General features: G+C 39.2%; 1 protein-coding gene across 3 annotated transcripts in view; it reads right to left on the bottom strand.

Moving 5' to 3' along the window:
* Window positions 1-15,708: 15,708 nt before the first annotated feature.
* Window positions 15,709-21,196, bottom strand: part of PRMT3 (protein arginine methyltransferase 3) — a 123,711-nt gene continuing 118,223 nt past the window's right edge. For all 3 annotated transcript variants that reach the window (XM_077866208.1, XM_077866209.1, XM_077866210.1), the window contains one exon: window positions 15,709-17,983. In XM_077866208.1, the coding sequence (XP_077722334.1) occupies window positions 17,874-17,983 (110 nt within the window). In that variant the 3' untranslated portion in view covers window positions 15,709-17,873. The remainder of the gene's footprint in view (window positions 17,984-21,196) is intronic.

The following is a 21,196-nucleotide window of genomic DNA, read 5'->3' on the forward strand; positions in this document are numbered from 1 at the left end:
ACTGTAAATTATAGGATCATCCCGAACCAAGCCGCTCCCCAGCCGGCATGCCCCTCATCTGCTCTGCACCCACAGTGGCCTCAGGGTGGGGGGGGGGGCAGGCACTCCTCTTCCCCTTCAAAGATCCCATTAGAGTTGTTTGCAGTGCTTTGACATTTGTTCACCCAGAGCTAACTGCAGGGCGAGGCCGCGATTACGGTGGTGGTGGTTTTTTTTTTTTTTTTTTTTTCATTTTTCAATAAAGAGAAAGGTTGAACATGTAATGTTAACATTCAACCTGGTGTAAAAACATTTCAACCAAAAGACTTCGGAAATTGATTTCTGTGGTGAGCAACCCGGAAAGCATTTGTTACAAGTTGCTCACGTTAGTTGTGCTAGTTGGCAGGAGGCAGTGTTGGGCGTTAATCTGCAGCAGGGTTCTCAAAGTGTGGCCCCAGCTCAGCTGCACCCGCATCACCCCGCGGGCCCCACCCCAGACTCACCGAATCCGACTCTGTGGGCAAGGCCCAGCGCGGGTCTACGAGCCAGGCCCCCATGTGATTCAGCACACTCAAGTCTGAGAGCCTCTGATTTACGTGGCCAAATGGGAAGCTGATCGCACATCTGCAAAGTAACAACCTGAACTAAGTCATTTAAGTTTCTATTCACCCCTCAGATCTCAGCCGAATCATCATCATCTCATCATCACGTTCTCCGGAAACGTTTTCCGGTTCTTTGTTTTCATAATCCCGTGCACCTATTCTCTATCACTGATGCATTTTACACTTATTTGTGTGACCATTTGACTACATTTTGTCCCCCCTCACTTCCCACCATAATGTGCTTGAGTATAGTATACTACAGTGCCAGGCACATGGTAGGTGTTTGTGAATGAATGAATGGATGAATGAATGAACATATCCTTTACAGACAGCCTTCATTGCCACAAACAGGCTTTTCAACACATTTTCCACAATTTAGTAATGAAGCTTTCTTCATCAAGATCATCGCTATTTTTCCAGATTTTATATCTTGGTGACCTTTTAAACTTGTCACATCCATTCATCTGCAGGTGCTAGCCTGTTGCCAAGTCCGAGCTTCCTCCACTGGAACGTCTCCTGCCTTAAATAAACACTGTGTTCATTAAAATTGTAAATTGCAACTATTAGCATGTGTTTAGCATTTTATGTTTTCCAAAGTGCTTTTATTTATATTAAAATATTAGCGGGATCCCTGGGTGGTGCAGCGGTTTAGCGCCTGCCTTTGTCCCAGGGTGCGATCCTGGAGACCCGGGATTGAATCCCACGTCGGGCTCCCGGTGCATGGAGCCTGCTTCTCCCTCTGCCTGTGTCTCTGCCTCTCTCTCTCTCTGATGTGACTATCATAAATAAATAAAAATTAAAAAAATATATTAGCAACCATTTATTGGTGGCTCATGTGCCAGGCACTGAAGTGACGCCCATTACTATGAAGGAGGTATTTATTATTTATCCTACATTTTCATGGAAGGATAAAGCCAGAGTTAGAGGGGCCTCGGTGCACAACCACTCCGTGCTGAGATAGGACTGGACCTCTGATTCTGACTGATTCTCTGACCTCTCCTCTGAGCTATAGTGCCCTCCACCTAGCCTTTATCCACAGCCCCTTCAGCTATAAGAGCTTGGGTATTCGGATTCCATGCCTAGCACCTCCTGTCACTCTTCCCTGCCATTCCTTCACTCAAAGCCCACAATGAGAATAAGCGTGCATGCTGGAAGGAAGATGGGCTCTGGAGACAGATCTGTGTTCAAATCCACTGTGTGATCCAGAGCAAGTTATTTATCCTCCTCGAACTTGTTTCTTTTTCTATAATATGAGGAAAGGTAAAATCATGACCTTAAAGGGTTGCTATGTAGACTACACAAGATCATTCACTTATCAGGATAAGCTGATAAGAATGATTGGAGTGAGCATGAATCAGTGCTAACTACTATTATGTCTATTTCTAGTTCTCAGTACATCACACCTGAACTCTGTCCACCTTTCAAGGCGGTGTGTAACCTGGGATCCTCTTTTCCTACTGCATTTCTCTTTATTCTAAACAGACTACTCTTTTTTGTTCTCTAAGTATATATTACAATCTTTGCCATTGCCATGTTTCCAATTCTAAAAAATATGAGGGCTCTTTGAAGAATAAAAGCAATAGACAAAACTACAGAAAAAAGAAAAAAATTCTGATTCCCACCCTCCAGAAATAAACAAAACATCTGTTCTTATATCTGTGTGTGTGTGTGTGTGTGTGTGTGTGTGTAATTATACCTAGATAGTGTTCTGAAATCTGGTTTCCTTCACTTTATAATATTGAGTAGACACCTTTCCATGCCAGTAAGTATAGATCATATCATCACCGGTAACAGCTGCATAGTGTGGTATCACATACATGTGCTATTGATGGACTGTATGGGTGAACTGTTTAATAAATTACCCTTCAATTGCAGTGACTTAAAACAATGACTTACATATAAGTATATATGTATTATATGCATAATTTATATAATTATACATATTCTATATAAATTCTACACTTAGATACCGATGGATAAATTAAAAAAATATATATATATCACATGTCTGGAGGTTGGCTGGACTTTGGCGGACTTAGGCTGGCCTCAATTTATGGCTGCTCTGTCTATAGGGGCAAGGGTGGCTCTCCTCCAGGTGTCTCTCATCCTCCTTCTGCCCAGGTACCACTCAAAGCATATCACATAGCCAAAGCCAAAGTCAAGGAATGGGAAATAGACTTTGCTTATGATGAAGACATGTGAGTGCAGATTGGGGTAAAAAATTGAGACCCACAATTTAATCTACCACATATATAATTAGTTTTGTTTCCATTTTATAAATAATTAAGAGCCGTTTTGAGTCTCTCTGAACATACACCTCTGTTTCCTGGTCCAATTTTATCTTCTTGTGATGTTTCTAAAGTCAAATTGCTGTGTCAAATGACATATGCATTTCAAATATTGATTTATATTGTTTAATGGTATTCCAAAAATATACTATATTCCCTAATAATAGTGTAAGAGAATGCTGGTTTCCTCACATGTTTGCCACTATTAGATTTTATCAATTGGAAAAAAAATTTTTTTTGCCCTAACATAAGAAATATGTTGTCTTAAGACATTTCTTTGATTATTATTAGTGAGGTTAGACATATTTTTATGTCTGTTGGTCTTATGTGTGTTTTTTTGAGTGACCTCTTCATGCCTTTTGCCCATACTCCTTTTCAAATAAAATCAGGTTTCTGCAAAACTACGGTGAAGTCACAGCTAGCTTCCCTTAACCCAGCTCTTGTGGGATTCCGTGTGCAGTCACCTCTCCACGATGCTCTTAGGCAGAATGCAGCTTGCTAAGTTGGCAAGGAGGCAAAGCATTGGAGGGGTTCATGCCCTTCAGGTGTCCGGGGAGAAGTCATGGATGCAAGAGAGCTAGGAGGACTTGGAGCCAGTCTTCTGTGAAAGGTGACAATTCCTGCTCCTGATGATGCTGACTCAGAAGGAAGAGGCCTGCTGTTAAGCCACCATTATCTTCTTGATGGCAAAAGAAAATTCCTCTCTAATCAATGTCATGGGCTGTCTAAGTGGTTTCTAATTAAGGGCATTTTTATTTAAATGTGAAATCTAAAATCACAGTCCAAGTTGGCAGGTTCAAGAAAAATGGCAAATCCTAAATCTTTCTAGTATGGCTAGAAATGCTTTGAACTTAGGAAAGAATGTCAGGAGACCCTTGCCTTCTTCCATACTGCTAATTGGGAAGCCTGAGATCCGGAGATGGAAGACTGGGCTAGAGGCCGAGTGGCATGAGAACAAGGGTAATCCTGGTGTAAACTCAGGTAGCACTTCTCAGGTGCTTGGCGCTGCTCTACGCGCTTCATGTATATGCTAACTCATTTAATCCTCGCCATGACCATACGAAATAGGAATTACTATTATTCCTGTGTTGTAGTGTAGGAAACGAAGACAGGAAGTTTTTATTTGCCCAGAGACCCTCAACTTTTGCCCAAAGACCCTCAACCTCAAATGGTGGAGCCAGGATTCAAACTCAGGTGGTCTGGCTCCACAGCCAGTACTCTCTAATCACTTTGCTAGGATTTCCCCAGATGCACAGCATATCCCAAAGTGGAAGGAGCACCCATGCTGCAGGATGCTGAGGGCTAATACATGCAAAGGGGAACCTGGGGGTTGATGTTAACAGGTCTCTTTACCCCAACACTTCTTAGGGACTACAATACACCAATCTAAATGGTAGATTTTTAAAGAGGCAATCAATCATGCAGCACTTCCCAAATATATTTGACCTTTAAAATCTTGTTTCAGAAAAGACTGAAGAATTTGTATTCCACAGACCATGTGTTGTTAAACACTAGTATAGAGGGCTTTGGAGTCAGGCATACTGGCTTGTGACAGCTTGCGAGAGCCAGGTGTTCAATTTTCAGGTGACTGTGAAAGCCAGTGGAAGTCAGTGGCTCAACTCGGTCATTATTAAAAATTAAACCTACAATTAAATAAATTATATTACAAAGGGAATGGATACTCGAGACTTACCAGTTGCTAATTACTTTACTGCACTTTACTAGGCTCTTAAGGCTATACCTCTACTCAGGTCATTGTGTCTATATCATAGAAATATTCGTGTGGTTTGGAGCATCTTTTTTCCAGCTCCACGTTCGTGATGGCCTGTTGGTAACTTGAAATCAGCCATGATAAGGGTACTGACACCGCCAAAACTGGCAAAGCCTCCACATCAGGGCTCTTTTTAGGAGAGAAGGTCAGTTTCAGGAGGAGTGTAGACATGTTATGCTTAAAATACTGACTTCACTGTTAGGTACGATTTTGGGAAAATGACTTTTTGAGTTTTGGTCTTCTATTTCTTAAGATTGTCATGAGGGTTACATAAACCAGACTGGATTAAGGCAGTGTTCTCACACCTGGTCAGAATCACCTCAGGTTCCCGATGCGATTCAAGACCTATAGCATGGGACAGCCTGGGTGGCTCAGAGGTTTAGCGCCGCCTTCAGCCCAGGGTGTGATCCTGGAGACCTGGGATTGAGTCCCACATCAGGCTCCCTGCATGGAGCCTGCTTCTCCCTCTGCCTGTGTCTCTGCTTCTCTCTTTCTCTGTGTCTCTCATGAATAAATAAAATCCTTTTTTTTTTTTAAAAAAAAAAAAACAAAAAGATCTACAGCATGAGGATCTCCTTGGATGGTACCGAGGGATCTGCATTTTCAGTAAAGCTCCCCAGAACATGCACATACATTTGGGAACAAGCGGTAAAAGCTACCAATAGAGATTTCTGAGCCAAGAAGCTATGAGGAGTCATAGATCTCTTCTAACTTCAGCATAAACAGCAAGCACAAAATCAAGATTTCTAGGGTATGACTTGTTACAGGGCTGAGGCAGAGAAAGGGGCCCACTCTCCCCAGAGCTATTTCATGTCTATAATCCTCTCTAGGCTTGACCAGGACAGGACCACTTCTCTAGGCTATCCGAAGGATGTGGAAATAACTGTTTTGAAATTGTACTTTGTAAAGCTCTTTACTATCACGAGCTTTTACCTGTCTTGCATCCAAATCTGGACAGGAAGGCCAAGACGCCAGGACTACTGCAGGCCATGCAAATCCTCTTGCTCATCATTGACACTGAACAAGGCCAACAGCAAAAGCAGATTTACCATATTAGCCCCTTGGCCAGACATCCCAGACCCTGTTCCTTCTCTCTTCAGCCCCAACCTGACTATCAGGGGGGATCAGAATTACTCCCTATTTTATTTTTACTACATAAAAAATGTTTATATATATATTATATATATTTACATGGTTATAAAATCTAAGAGTACAAGAGATCATCATCATAATAAAACAAGTTTCCGGTGCCCCAGTCCTCTTCAACCCAACTCCTCCCTAAAACCAACCTCTTTAAATTTATTAAATAATTTAAAATTTTTCTTGTGGTCACTTTTACATTTCTAAGTAATAGATCTCTATTTTTTGATGCATCTATTTTAGACATTATCTGTTCCTTTTTTCTATGATAGAGGATTTTGCTTACTTCTATTTTCATAACCTTCCCAGTGTCTATTACTCTCATTTCCATCATTAAACATTTTACACATACATTTTTATTGCTTATTCCATCAACCCTAGATCGTTTCGAGTTCTTACTGTACCCCTCCCCTTCCCAGCCCTTCCCAGTCAGCTACTATCTTCCCACATTATCAAGGCTAAATAGACTTGTGTGAGATGCAGTCTGCCCAGCCACGGCTGAGATTTTGAGATTGGCTACTGTCATCTTCCTGGCTCAGCATATTCAGGATTGCTGTCAAATATTGGCCACATAAAATGACAGCAGAGAACCTAACTCCGCATTCCTTCAGCTATCCCTTTTGTCTAAGGAAAAGGTAGGTTTTTGTTGTTGTTGTTTGTCTTTTGCCCTGGATCACAGGAATTATCTCATTAAACCAAGAACATAGAACAGCATGAGGAGCCAGGGAAGATCAAGGTGTAAGGGGAATAAATCCTATTAGGGTCCCAGCAGGAGAGTCATTGGAGACACACACACTCATGAAAGAAAGACCTGGGGCTCTACTCATGTTCCTGTGGTCTCGGCTCCGGTTCCAAAGAGGGAAAAAGATATGCTGCTCACTTTCCGAAAAACATTTCAAAGCCATTTCTTAAACCACGCAAAAGGTTTAGTTCTTCCAAAAATCTTTAGGGAGAGATGGGAATAAAAACACCACTTTGAAAGAAATCCTTGCTGTCACTATTGCTATAAAACTATAAGGTTTAAAAAAGTTTTCTGATCAAGATCTCTCATTAGCTAAACTATTCCTAATTATCGGTATTATTAGTTTATGTAGCTGCGTGTGGAAGAGATTTTTGGCTACTCATAATTTTTCTTTGTTTCCCTATTAATAAATGAAACAGTATTAAAATGTTTTAGAAATAATATATTTGCGGGGCAGCTGCGTGGCTCCGTCAGTTAAGCATTTGACTCTTGATTTTGGCTCAGGTTGTGATCTCAGGGTAATGAGATCCAGTCTGTCCGTCTGTCCCTTGGCTCTGCCCTCAGCAGGAAGTCTGGTTATTCTCTCTCTCTCCCACTCCTCCTCTGCCCCCGCACTAAGATAATAAATAAACAAGTCTGTAAAAAAGGAAATAATATATTTGATCTTTTTAAGGAAGTTTAAACTATATCCATACAGCTTTCACAACTTACCAATATAGCAGAATTAGCCTTTGCCAATTTTAAAATACACCAAATTATTTTTTTGAAGAGGATCAACACGCAAGTAAATTAAAGACCATTTAAATGTGGGTACGTGGGTCCAGTTAGGGAATGAATAAATCACAGGAATAAAAGACACAGCATAAGAAATAGTCATGTTGTAACAGTGATGTAATAGGACAGATGGCAGCTATACTTGTGGTGAGCACAGCATAACCTGTAAACTTGTGGAATCGCTATGTTGTACACCTGAGACTAGTGTAACATTGGGTGTCAACTATACTAAGAAAACAGAAACCATTCGTAGCTTGTGGGTCCAGGAATCTCTCCTGGTAGATTTACCACTTGTCCTCAAATGCAGGTTTGCAGGTTCTGAAGAGTTTTATTGAAAAATGCAGATTTGGGGTTTTTCTGTGTGCTCAGAACCATTTGATGTTCTTAATACTCTGAAGTTTTGTTTGCTTTTTGAGAGAAAGAGAGAGCAAAAGAGGGAGCAAGCGAGCATGAGTGAGGGGGTGGGACAGGGAAAGGGAGAGAGGGAATCTTATGCAGGCTCCATGCCCAGCGTGGACCCTGATATGGGGCTCGATCTCATGACCCTGAGATCATGACCTGAGCCGAAATCAAGAGTCAGATGCTCAACCGACTGACCCACCCAGGTGCCCCAGGCTCTGAAGTTTTAAGACATCACTGTGGTTGAGAAAAAAGAAACATTTAAAATGTGCACTGATGATATGTAAAAGGTCTAATTCAGAGAGGCTAAATGAAGTAATCATAATAAATACAGGATTAAAGAGGAGAAACTGCCATAGTATCACTGGTTACTCAGAGCAAACTGCCAGTCTAGATTATTGGCCATAGAGGTGTTCATTTCTTCATTGAACAGATATTCCCTGAGCTCCTCCCATGCGTCAGAGCACAATACGCAGTTGATGAAGTGGACAAAGCCTCTGTCCTCCTGAAGCTTCCATATTAGAGGAAGGAGAAAGAAAATAAAAAAGATAAATTGATAAAGCATTGTGTGTATTAAGTGGCAGTATATGCTATGAGAAAAATAAAGGAGGGAAGGCAATTGGGAGTGTGAGCATGGGTTTTGCAACTTGACACCGGCCAGTCAGAGAAATCTTGAGAAAGTGACTCTTGAGCGCAGACCTGGAGATGAGGGAGTGGGTTCCGTGACCATCCGTGGGAAGAGCTCTCTGGGCAGAAGGGACAGCCTCAGACAGAAGTGTGCCCATCAAGCGTGAGGATGGAGAGAAGTGCGAGCACGGCTGGAGAGGACTTAGCTTTTCCTCTGAGTGAGCTGAGGAGCTTCCGGGAGTGGTTGAGTGAATGAGTAACAGTCCGACTTACATCTTAAGAGGATCGCCTCAGCTGATGTACTGAGGATAGAAGGAGGAACCGTGGAATGGGCCAGAAGCAGAAAGACCAGGTAGGAGGGTCTTAATCTTTTAATCTAAGTCAATGGTTCTCAAGCTTCCTTGGTTTTAGGACCCCTTCTTCAAAATTAAGAACCCCAAAGAGCTTTTGTTCATGTGGGTTACCTCTATTGATATTTTACCGTATTAGAAATTAAAACTGAGAAACATTTATATTTACTTATTAATTCATTGAATAGTAATAAACCCACATGTTACCAAAATTAACATATTTTTATGGAAATAACTATATTTTCATAACAAAAGAAACAGGAAAGTGAAGTTGTTTAGTATTTTTACAAATTATTTTATTTTATTTTAAGATTTTATTTATTTATTCATGAGAGACACAGGGAGAGAGAGAAGCAGAGAGAGAAGCAGGCTCCATGCAGGGAGCCCGATGTGGGACTCTATCCCGGGTCTCCAGGATCATGCCCTGGGCCAAAAGCAGGCACTCAACCGCTGAGCCACCCGGGGATCCCTACAAATCATTTTATTCTCTAGTTTAGTAGAAAACAGCTGGATTCTCATAGCTGCTTCTGCATTCAGTCTATTACGCTGTTTTGGTTGAGATATAGGACAAAAATATGGAATAACAGAGATAATCTTCCGCAGCACCCAACCCAAACTAGACAGGCAGTAGTTTGGAAAGGTTAGTTGCAGTGTGGAACCTGAAACTTTATCAGTAAACTTATATATTGTTTCATTAAAATCCAGGGTTTATCTTGCCCTTGGAATAAATATTTGTAACATTATGCATTCTGGGTGGGAGAGAGTTAGTTCACTGATGATGCAGATCTTTCAAACGTTGACACACTGCACTGTATAGTATCCAAAATCGAGGATGTTATTACTTCTGATAACGTTCAGGATGTGCTACCCCCAAGTAGGGCATCTTGGCCTAGTGAGTATTTCAAGCTGAAGGAATCTGAGAATTGGAATGTGCGGGAAGGATTCTTCCTCCCTGCCTTCTATTTTGTTAGCTCTGCTTGTGATTTGTTGCTTCTCAGTAAACACGTGACCCCACGTTGTTCAACAGTGGCCAGTAGAACAAACATGTATTTGATCTGTTCTCATGATTTCTTCCACCCTCAGCAAAGACTTTCTGACCTTCCCCTGAAGCAGGTCATAAAGCCCTCATGTGAGAGGGGCTCTCCTGTCCTGGGAGAAAAGGATTACCTCCAAAAATGAAGGAACACGGACAGGACAGGCCTCCAACAAGCCTCGCTGTTTCCCCCAGTTGACTACATTTATCTTACCTTTGTCCCATCACATCTTACAACTTTCCACTCGTCATCAAACCTAAGCATAAAAACCTCAGGCTTATTTGTTTCTTTGGGCCTTCATTCACTTCTTTATGGGGGCTCCTGTGTTATGTAAGACTTAGAGGCATACCTCAGAGATACTGGGGTTTAGTTCCAGACCACTGCAATAAAGCAAATGCCGTAATCAAGGGAGTCCAATGGATTTCTTGTTTTTTGGTGCCTATAAAAGTTATGTTTACACTCTACTGTAGTCTATTAAATGTGTAATAGCTTTATGGCTAAAAACAATGTACATACTTTAAAGATATTTTATTGCTAAAAAATGCTAACCCTCATCCGAGCTTTTTTTTTTTTTAATAAACATTTTATTTATTCATGAGACATACACAGAAAGAGAAGCAGAGACACAGGCAGGGGGAGAAGCAGGCTCCATGCAGGGAGCCCGATGTGGGATTCGATTCCCAGGCCCCGAGGATCACGACCTGAGCCAAAGGCAGATGCTCAACTGCTGAGCCACCCAGGTGTCCCTCATCTGAGCTTTCAGTGAGTCCTGGTCTTTTTTGCTGGAAGGTCCTGGGAGGTTAAGGGCTGCTGACTGGTCAGGATGGTGGCTGAAGGTTGGGGTGGCTGTGGCGATTTCTTTAATAAGACAACAATGAAGTTTTCCAAACTGATGGACTCTTTCATTTACTAATGATTCTCTGTAGCATGCGATGCTATGTGATAGCATTTTACCTACAGTAGAACTTCCAATATTGAAGTCGATCCTCTCAAACTGCCACTGCTTTACCAACCAGTTTATGTAATATTCTAAATCCTGTCGTCATTTCAACAATCTTGACCAGGACATTCTGTCTCAAGAAACCACTTTCCGTCCTCAGCCATAAGGAGGAAGTCCCCAGCCCTTAGTGTTATATTGAGATTTCACCAAGTCGCATCTTCAGGCTCCACTTCCAATTTTGTTCTCTTGCTATGTCTCCAGTGTGTGCATTTACTTCCTCCACTGAAGTCCCGACCCCTCAAAATCATCCAGGAGGGTTGGAATCAACTTCTTCCAAACTCCTGTTCATGCTGATATTTTGACCTCTTCCCATGAATCACAAATGTTCTTAATGGCATCTAGAATGGCGAATCTTTTCCAGAAGGTTTTCAGTTTACTTTGCCCGGACTCATCAGAGGAATCACTACCTATGGCAGCTCCAAATGTAGTTAGTTCTTAAATAAACCGTGAAAGCTGGTATTCCTCCTTGACCTACAGGCTGCAGGACGGATGTTGGGTTAGCAGGCATGAAAACATCATCAACCTCGCTACACATCTCCATCAGAGCCCTTGGGTGACTAGGCGCACAGTCAATGAGCAGTAATATTTTGAAAGGAAGCTTTTTGTTTTTTTTTTTTTTTCTGAGCATCACATTTCAACGGTGGGCTTAAAATACACAGTGAGCCGTGCTGTAAACAGATGTGCTGTCATCTAGGCTTTGTCGTTCCATTTATAGAGCAACAGCCGGGGGAGATTTAGCATAATTCTTCAGCCCCTCAGATTTTCAGAATAGTAAAAGAACCACAGCCTTAACTGAGTCACTGGCTGCGTTAGCTCCTAATAAGGGTCAGCCTAACCTCTGAAACTGAAGGCCTGGCACTGCCTTCTCTCTAGCTAAGTCCCAGATGATACCTTCCAACAGACGCCTGTTTTACCTGCACTGGAAATTTTTTTTTTTTAATTTTTATTTATTTGTGATAGTCACAGAGAGAGAGAGAGAGAATGCGGCAGAGACACAGGCAGAGGGAGAAGCAGGCTCCATGCACCGGGAGCCCGACGTGGGATTCGATCCCGGGTCTCCGGGATCGCGCCCTGGGCCAAAGGCAGGCGCCAAACCGCTGCGCCACCCAGGGATCCCTGGAAATTTGTTGTTGAGTGCAGCCACCTGCATTATGGTCTTAGCTAGATGTCCTGGTAACTTGCTGCAGCTTCAGCATCACCGCTTGCTGCTTCACCTTGCACTATTGTGTTACAGAGACGGCTTCTTTCCTTAAAGCTCATGAACCAACCTCTGCTGCCTTCAGGCTTTTCTTCTGCAGCTTCCTCACCTCCCTCAGCCTTCATAGAATTGGAGAGTTAAGGCCTTCCTCTACATCAGGCCTTCGCTAAGGGAAATGTGGTGGCTGGTTTGAGCTTCTATCCAGACCACTAAAACTTTCTCCCTATCAGCAATAAGGCTGTTTCATTTTCTTACAATTTGTGTGTACACGGAGTGGAACTTTTAATTTCCTTCAGGAACTTTTCCTTTGCATTCACAACTTGGCTAACTGGCACAAGAGGCTTAGTTTTTCGTTTATCTCTGCCTTCAACACATCTTCCTCACTAAGCTTTACCATTTCTGCTTTTGATTTAAAGTGAGATATGTGTAACTTTTCCTTTCACTTCAACACTCAGAGGCTACGGTACAGTTCTTAATTTGCCTCATTTCAATATTGTTGTTAACAGGGAATAGGGGAGGCCCCAGGAGAGGGAGAGAGACAGGGGAATGGCTAGTCCATGGAGCAGTCAAAACAATCACTTATTAAGCTCACTGTCTCATATGGGTGCAGTTTGTGGTGCCCCAAAACAATTACAACAATAACATCAAACATCACTGATTGCAGATCATTATAAGAAATACAGTAACAAAGAAAAAGTTTGAAATATTGTGAGAATTACCCAAATTACAGAGACATGAAGTGAGCAAATGCTATTAAAAAAATGGTTGTGGTTGCCACAAACCTTCAATCTGCAAAAAATCTGCAAAGCACAATAAAGTGAAATGCAATAAAACAACATTATCTGTGTTAAATAAATGTGTATGCTTTTCTCTTGTTAATCTTGTCTTTTGTTACAGGGGTCATAGCTGAGAACTTAAGAGTAGAGCAAAAAGTTAATTTTTCTTCCCCTATACCACTAATCTTTAAGTACTGGGAAGCTCTGAGCTCACAGTGATGGATACAGTATTTCAAAAATTTCAATTTTAGCTTGAAAACTAGTATTTTATCATTAGCAACAAATTCTACCAGTTGTTTTATTTGAAGTGATAAGCTCAGGGTTTTTTTTTTTTTTGTCATTGCTTCAAGTAAAAATAGTATTTCATGAAAAAAGTGGCTGTTTAGATCACAAATCAATTGTACAAGTGCTTTCTCTGGAGACAAATACTGTATTTCAGCATGCAGCAAAAGTGTTTTATTAGTATCATAGGGAAAGGAATATTAAAAAGACATGTACTCAAGGGTCAAGATATAATTGAGTTCTGGGTATGGCCAGTCCTAGAGGATGACCATAGGAGTGAGTGGCTGAGTTAAGGTAAAGGGCAAGATCATTGGATGAGTCAAAAGGTCGGGGTATAAAAGGATCATTCACGAGATCTTAAACTCACTGAGCAGGAGCAGTGTGGGGCAGTATTGGCAGTTAGAAGTTTTAAGGAATGGAGATTAATATGGAGGTAGGGAGTTGAGAGTGACAAGGTAAGATGGTTTGTGTTACAGTCTTGATGACAAAAGCTAAAGATAGGAGGGGGTAGGAAGGTTTTGGAGAGAACGGTCTATAACTGGCAACCAAAAGCAAGGAAGTCACCTATCACACATCCAAGTCTAGGGAGAGAAGTGGTGGTGTGGGAGAGGACAGTCATTTAAGAGGTCTGTGGGGAAGCAATGTCCTCAGGAAGGGCAAGGGATTTCAGAAAGGAGACATACAGACCTGCACAGGGATATGAGACTGGGATGCAGAGCGAGCTGGGATGCCTAGGCTTCACCTTCCTTTACTATTTATTAAACTATTGTCTTCATTTTAAACAATTACAGTGAACACCAGGAGAGACTACTTTTGTATTATTTTGCTATAATCTAGGGCTAAATGAATGCTAACTGTTCCACATTGCCCAAGATGTTGAGGCAATATATGAAAACTGTTTTTTTGGTAGACTTTTTGGCACCCAAGCCTTTATTGGAAAGGACAAGTGAATTGCTAAGGCACTTTAAAGGTACTTCACTTATTCATCATTCTGCTTGGAAAAGTTCATCCTAACTTTATGGTAAGGAAACAAACACAAAATCATTAAACATACACGAGCCTCCAAGGCAACATGGCCTCATTTGATAGCTGGGCAGGAACTTTATCATGTCTTCCCACGAGGCCTAGTGCATTAGTATAATAGGGACACCCCATTCTAGGGTGAGGACCAAGCAAGGCGGGCATGGTGGAGCCTCAAAGCATGTGGAAAAGTGCTGACATAAAGCAATTTCCCCAACTGTCTCTAATGTTGGCAGTTACTTTGGGTCTAGAGCCCTCTCAAACATCCAGAGGTTAGTGAGATACATAGAAGTCCTTCATTATTAGTTTAGTTTGTAGCTCTTGGGTGGGGTTCAATCATCTCTAGCTTTGAAAGTTCTGTTTGCACCTTTCTCTGGTCTTACTAAAACTTTCTAAATGAAGTTCATAATCAGCTACAAAGTTTTAGTATACTAATTTCCTTTGCACAGGCACGGTTACAAATCCAGATAGCAGTCTCAAGTATTAAATGCTATATACTTATATTTATATCTATATATTTAAGATTTACCCATGAGAGACTGAAGGAGAGGCAGAGACACAGGCCAAGGGAGAAGCAGGCTCCCCACAGGGAGCCCGACGCGGGACTCAATTCCAGGGCACCAGGATCATGCTCTGAGCCAAAGGCAGACGCTCAACCACTGAGCCACCCAGGTGTTTATATATATATATATATATATATATATATATATATATATATATATATGCGTTTATATGTACATGCATTTATATATATATGCATTTATATATGTCTATATATGTATTTTAAATTAAGTCTTGGTTAATCCTCTAAGTCTCATAAATGAAGTACATCCAGTTGCTTAGCTCCATATTTGTAAGAACTATAGTCTTTGTAATGTGTTCCCTTGTGTATATATTTTCTGCCAAGGCCATTAAGGAATCTTGTGAAGAAATACTCTACCTACACTATTGGCGATCTCTACGTCCAATAAAACTTTATCAAAATGGGCAATGGGGTGGATTTGGCCCCAGGCTAAAAGTTTGCCAACCCACAGCAGGCAATGCTTGACCTCAGCTATCTCACTGAACTTGCCTTTCATCACAGATTCAAATTCTTGACAGTACTGTATATTTAATATGTCTTTGAGATACTCTTCACAGAAAAATCTGAAACCCTAGATGTTTTGGATCTATGCTATAGCCAAGCAGCTTAAATGACCATTTCTGGCATGACTGGAAGTAGCTTAAGTGATGTATCATCTTGTTTTAATCTTTCCTATTCAAAGTTCTTAGCAGTACTATAAGCACACTTGCTCCACTTGAGAGCTGACTGATGGTATTACTATGAGCTGATTTCTAGTCGGTAACTTCACAGAATACAGTTTAGATATTCCACTTTAAAAAGAGAGAAGGGTAGAATAATGAAAAACACAGGTGGACCACATTGGTTAGTCTAGATTAAGTGGTAAGAAAGCAAATAACTCTGTAGGACCAGAATTACTTGCCCTCCCTCTCAAACAGGGATTATTTCAAAGTGAAATGACAGCTCCCTCATTTATTTCACAGTGTTCCTAGCAGCTGAGGTTCCTTGTTGGACCACTTTGTCCCATGCGGTATCCCCTCAAGAGTTGTTGAAACACTCCTTCAAAAATGCTCTGTTTGGAAAATACTGTTCTAGTGAATAGAGATGACTGTTTGGATAAATCCCACACATTACAAAAGAACAATTATCACAAAGAAAAATAGGAGGAAAAATGTATTCTTTTAATGGAAATGAAATAAAATCCTTGGAACAGAGTAGTTTGCTCTCCATATATGTGTATATGCCACAGCATGAAAGGATAGTGTATTTATCATTGTCAAGGGCTAGGAAGTTTTTAATTATTTGTAGCAGTTTAACAGCTGAAATTCTAATTGAAGAGCTAACATTTGGACTCTCCTATTCTCATAAAATGTTTAGGCACACACATTAGGATGTTTTAGCCTAGGAAGGCAAATGGAAAAGAACAGAGATCTACCAACTATAGTTGGGTTATTTATAACCAGGAGAAAATCAAAGGAGCCATTGGGTGAAAATCCTATACAAATCAAACAAGAGTTTTCAAATATCAGTTTGGGAAATACTTTTTTAAATAGTAAAAAATATTTGGTATGCACTTACATGAAATAAAAACAAAACAAAATAGATGGTTTTTGGTTACTTTAAATAGTCATGAAATCTTTTTATGGAAATCTTCCTTATTCTTATCGCCTTACCATACTCGAATTTGTACATGAAATCATTCCAGACAAAATTTAAAGTACTTTGAGGTATATTATCAGCACCACACATTTCTAGTAATATTCTAAATTCAAATACAAGCTGGTTGGTTTTAACTCCGTGAAAACAAATCATGCTTATAGAAGAAGACTTAAGAGACTATGGTCTAAAACACATCATTTGAAGGGGTTAATTTTCCCATTGCTACAAGTCCAGTTCTGTAAGACCAAAAGACAATTTTTGAATAGTTTTTGCTATATTAATTTCCTTGAAATCTCCCCACACATTCATGTACTTAAGGGTAGTATTTGATGAGGGAACAATTCCCAAAAAATCTAATGTAGATACCACATATTCCATGAAAGGGATCCTTGACTGCATGATGACGATACCATCACCTTACTAAGTGTCTTCTAGGTGTCTGGCACCGGTTGAAGTAGTTGAAATGTATTAACTCATAAACTGGCACATTCATAGAGGGAGAGAGAGGTTAAGGAACAGGACTAAGGCCAGACAGCAAGTATGAGCTGTCACCAGAGCCTGCACCTAGAAACGGACTCCAGAGCTTGTACTGCTCAACACTATGCTATGTATGTCTTGTGTATGTCTTATTTTGAAAAAGAACTAGCTGTTGAACTGAAAACTATATGACCCAGCTGTCCTTAAATCCTTATTTTCTTAAAGATGATTCCTTTAAGACTTGTTTTAAATGCTTCTGATTTTATAAAAGACTTTATATGTTAAAAATACCATTTTATAATGCTAATGGTTGTACACATTTTATTGAATATTTTCTATTCTGCATTTCAAATTGAGTCAACAACTATAAATAACACAACTATAAGTATATTATCAGTTACATGTTTAACTCTGCACATAAATTTGGTGTGAAAAAAATGTCATATTAGTAAATAAGTACTTATTTTTCCCTTTAAAAACTTGTATGAAACCTAGGATAAATGTATTGAAGTTAGATTTCCTGGATAGTACTAGAAAACTATATAGCAAAAGAATATTCGCAAAGAGGAAAGAAGCTACAAAATGAAACATTCAGAACTAGAGCATGATCAACTAAGCTGTCTTTCAAATATTATTTGTGTGATGCTCTTTTCCATATTTTAGTCTCTCCCACTTGCTCTTTAATTATATTGATATTCTAGCAAATAATACAATGAAAAACTACTCTTCAGGGTAGAAATCTGCAATAAAATGTATAATAGCTTGTGTATAGTTACTAATTGAATAAAACATTATCCAAGTAACTGATCAGTTACTGGTGTTTAAAATTTATAGTAAGAAACATTAAAAATAACAGAAGACTATCTCTGTTTCATATTTAGGCCTATTTAAATGGTTTCCAATATAGCTAACCTCAATGTAGGGGTTACATTTAGTAAAATCTTGCTGACTAGACTTCGAAGACTGATTATGTAGGTGGTCCACTAGGATCAGTTGGTTCCCTTTCTAAACTGAATTTTATCAGATTCCTACCATGTGTCTCTGAGGAGGCACATTAGAGGAGGCTCCTATTGAGGAGGCTCATTCGAAGGATCCAGCATCCATATGTTCACCAAAAAACTCTCTTTCCACCCCCTATCCATATCCCACCCTCACAGTAAGAACCGAAAGTTAGTTGTGCTTTTGTAGCTTTTTCACTGGAGACCGTAAGTTTGAGTTGAATTATTCAATGTGAGAGTCACAATGAGAGAACGTGGATCTTTCTTATTCTTGTGGACTGTGATCTTTCCTTTCAAGGCTTCACCTATAGAAGAAAGGCAAAAGATGTGTTTAAAAACTCAAGGAATATAGTCTAGCAGAAATGTAATAATGTACCCTTAATATTTTTCTTTTTTTGATGTGAGATGTTTCACTAACTCAAAAAAATTAATAGGATTAATTTTTAGGGCAATTTTATGTCATTTTTGAACAAAGTAGATTAAAAAATGAACAATTTTAACTTATAATAGAATATTTAAAGCAAAAATAACAATGTATTGGAGAACAATACATGTACAACACCATGTGGGGAAGTGAAATTTTTTATTATAACAATAGCTCAGAGAAACAGAGGGGGTAAATGGAAGTAAATTACTGAAAGAGTCTTAAAAGTATAAATGAAATGGTATACTATTGTTTAATGGTAATCTGTGGCAAAGCTAAAAATACATGCTGGAACTCTAGAGCAACAGTTATAAAAACAAATCCAACACATGTAGTTAATTAGCCAAGGGTGGAGATATATCAATCCAAAAAAAAAAAAAAAAGGTAAGAGGAGGAATAAATGATAGACGGGATACAGCAAAAACAAAACAGCAAATGATAGAATTAAATTTAGTATCACGATAATAACATTAACTGTAATATGTTTAATATTCTTTGAATATAAAGACAGGGCCAAAGTAAAAGGAAGGAGAAATATTCTATATAATGTAATTTTGTACTAATAATAGAGAGTCTGAAATGGCAGTATTAATTTCAGGCAAAGGTCAGTTCAGGAAAAAAATATATAATCAGAGGTAAAGAGACACATTCCAAAATGACCATTCAATTAGTAAAGAGACATAATGACTTTTATGTATGTATGACTGTGTGATTACAGAGTTTCAAAACGCATGATGCAAATCTGAGAGAACCATAGGAAGTCACAGACAATCTGCAATTACCACTGGAAATTTCACCTAACAACTACATACAAAACCAGAAAGAATATGGAAGACTTAACACACTATTAACCAATTGGACCTGGTTGACATCTACAGAACCAAGACAGATTACATCTACATATGCTGGGTCATAAAACAAATTTTAATATATTTATTTATTTTTAAAAATTTATTTAGTTAAGGTGGTTTTTTTTTTTAAAGATTTTATTTATTTATTCATGATAGAGAGAGAGAGAGAGAGAGAGAGAGAGAGAGAGAGAGGCAGAGACACAGGCAGAGGGAGAAGCAGGCTCCATGCCGGGAGCCCGATGCGGGACTTGATCCCGGGACTCCAGGATCGCGCCCTGGGCCAAAAAGGCAGGCGTTAAACCACTGAGCCACCCAGGGATCCCCCAATTTTAATATATTTAAACATTAAGAAATCATATAGATTATGTTCTCTGACCAAAACTGAATAAAATTAAAAGTTAAAGATACTTGAATAATCCCCATTTAGGAATTAAACAAAGACTTCTAAATTATTCCATAAATCAAAATAAAAATCACAAAGTTAGGCAGCATTTTGATCTGAATAATAATGAATCACGACATATAAAAATATGTGGCCTATAATTCAAATAGTGCTTAGAGGAAAAGTTTATAACTTTAAATGCTTACATTAGAAAACAAAGAAAACAGGCACAGAGGTCTTAACTGGTGAAGTCTATCAAATGTTTAAGGAAAAATAATACCAAATATAAATTCTTAAAAAAATAAAGGAAGGAATACTCCCCAACACATCTTTTCTGGACAGCACTACCCTGATACCAAAACAAGATAAATTCATTAAAAGAAAACTGCAGATGAATATCCCTCATAAACAAAGATTCAAAAATCCTTTGACTAAAGGGAAAAAAATATTACCGTCTCATAAAATACAGAAAAAACATCTGACAAAATTAATTTATAGCAACTTTCAGCAAGCTAGCAATAGAAGGAATCTTCTTCAAGCTGATAAAGGGAATCTATGAGAGACTCTAGATTACAGTCTTCAAAAAGAAAGAAAAATGATTTATTTATTTTAGAGAGAAAGAGAGCGAGCGAGCATGTGGGAGGAAGGGCAAAGGGAGGGGGAGAAAGAGAATCTCCAGCAGACTCCCCACTGGGCTTGATTCCAGGATCCTGAGATCATAACCTGAGCCAAAACCAAGAGACTGCTGCTTAAACGACTGAGCCACCCAGCACCCCACAGATAACATTCTTAATGTTACAAGACTGAATGTGTTCTTCCTAAGATTGGGACTGAGGGAAGGATGATCATTCTGACCAACTCTAATTCATATTCCACCAGATGTACTAGTCAGGCATGAATGTGTGGGGAAGGAAGAAAAAAGGATATAGCTTGGGGGGAAGGGGCAGGTAAAAAGAAGCAAAACAGTCTTTATTTGCAGACCACATGGTCTTACACACAGAAAATTCTAATATGCAAAAAAAGCAACCAGAACTGTAGGACGGTTTGCAATCTTAGGATCTAAAGTTAATATAAAAATTTCATTTCTATATACTAGCAATATGGAATTAGAAATTGAAATAAAAGCCCACGAGCTTTTACAACAGCATCAAAAAAAGCATGTAACATTTGAGATACATGTAACATATGTATAATATTTAGTCACATAAAACTACAAAACAGTGCTAAAGATAATCAAAGTGCAGTAGACCCCTGAATGACACAGACTTGAACTGCATGGGTCCACTTACACGTGGATTTTTTACATGTACTACTGTAAATGCATTTTCTCTTATGTTTTTAACATTTTCTCTAGCTTGCTTTATTGTAAGAATACACTATATAATAGATATATATACAAAATAAGTATTAACCAACTGCTTGTGGGAGGTTTTGGTCAACAGGAGGCTATCAGTAGTTCAGACTTTGGGGAGTCCGAAATTACATGTAGATTTTTGACTGTGTGGGAGGTTGGCCATGTTGTTCAATGGTCAACTGTAAATGGGGAGATACATTCTGCTTGTGGATGAAAGGCACAAACAATACTGTTAAGATGAAAGTTCTCCCCAAGGTAATCTACAGATTCAAAACAGTTCCAATCAAAATCTTAGCAAGCTTTTTTTTTTTGCAGAAATTAACAATTTGATTTTAAAATTTATATGGAAATTTAATTCATCTAGAATAATGAAAACAATTTTGAAAAAGAACAAAGTCTGAGGACTTATATCACCTTATAAAGACAGTGTCTAACTGGCATAAGGACAGATACACGGATCAATGGAACAAACAGGTCAGAAATAGACCTATACATATATGGTCAATT

Source organism: Canis aureus, chromosome 23 (genome assembly GCF_053574225.1).
Source record: "Canis aureus isolate CA01 chromosome 23, VMU_Caureus_v.1.0, whole genome shotgun sequence".
NCBI lineage: Eukaryota > Metazoa > Chordata > Mammalia > Carnivora > Canidae > Canis > Canis aureus.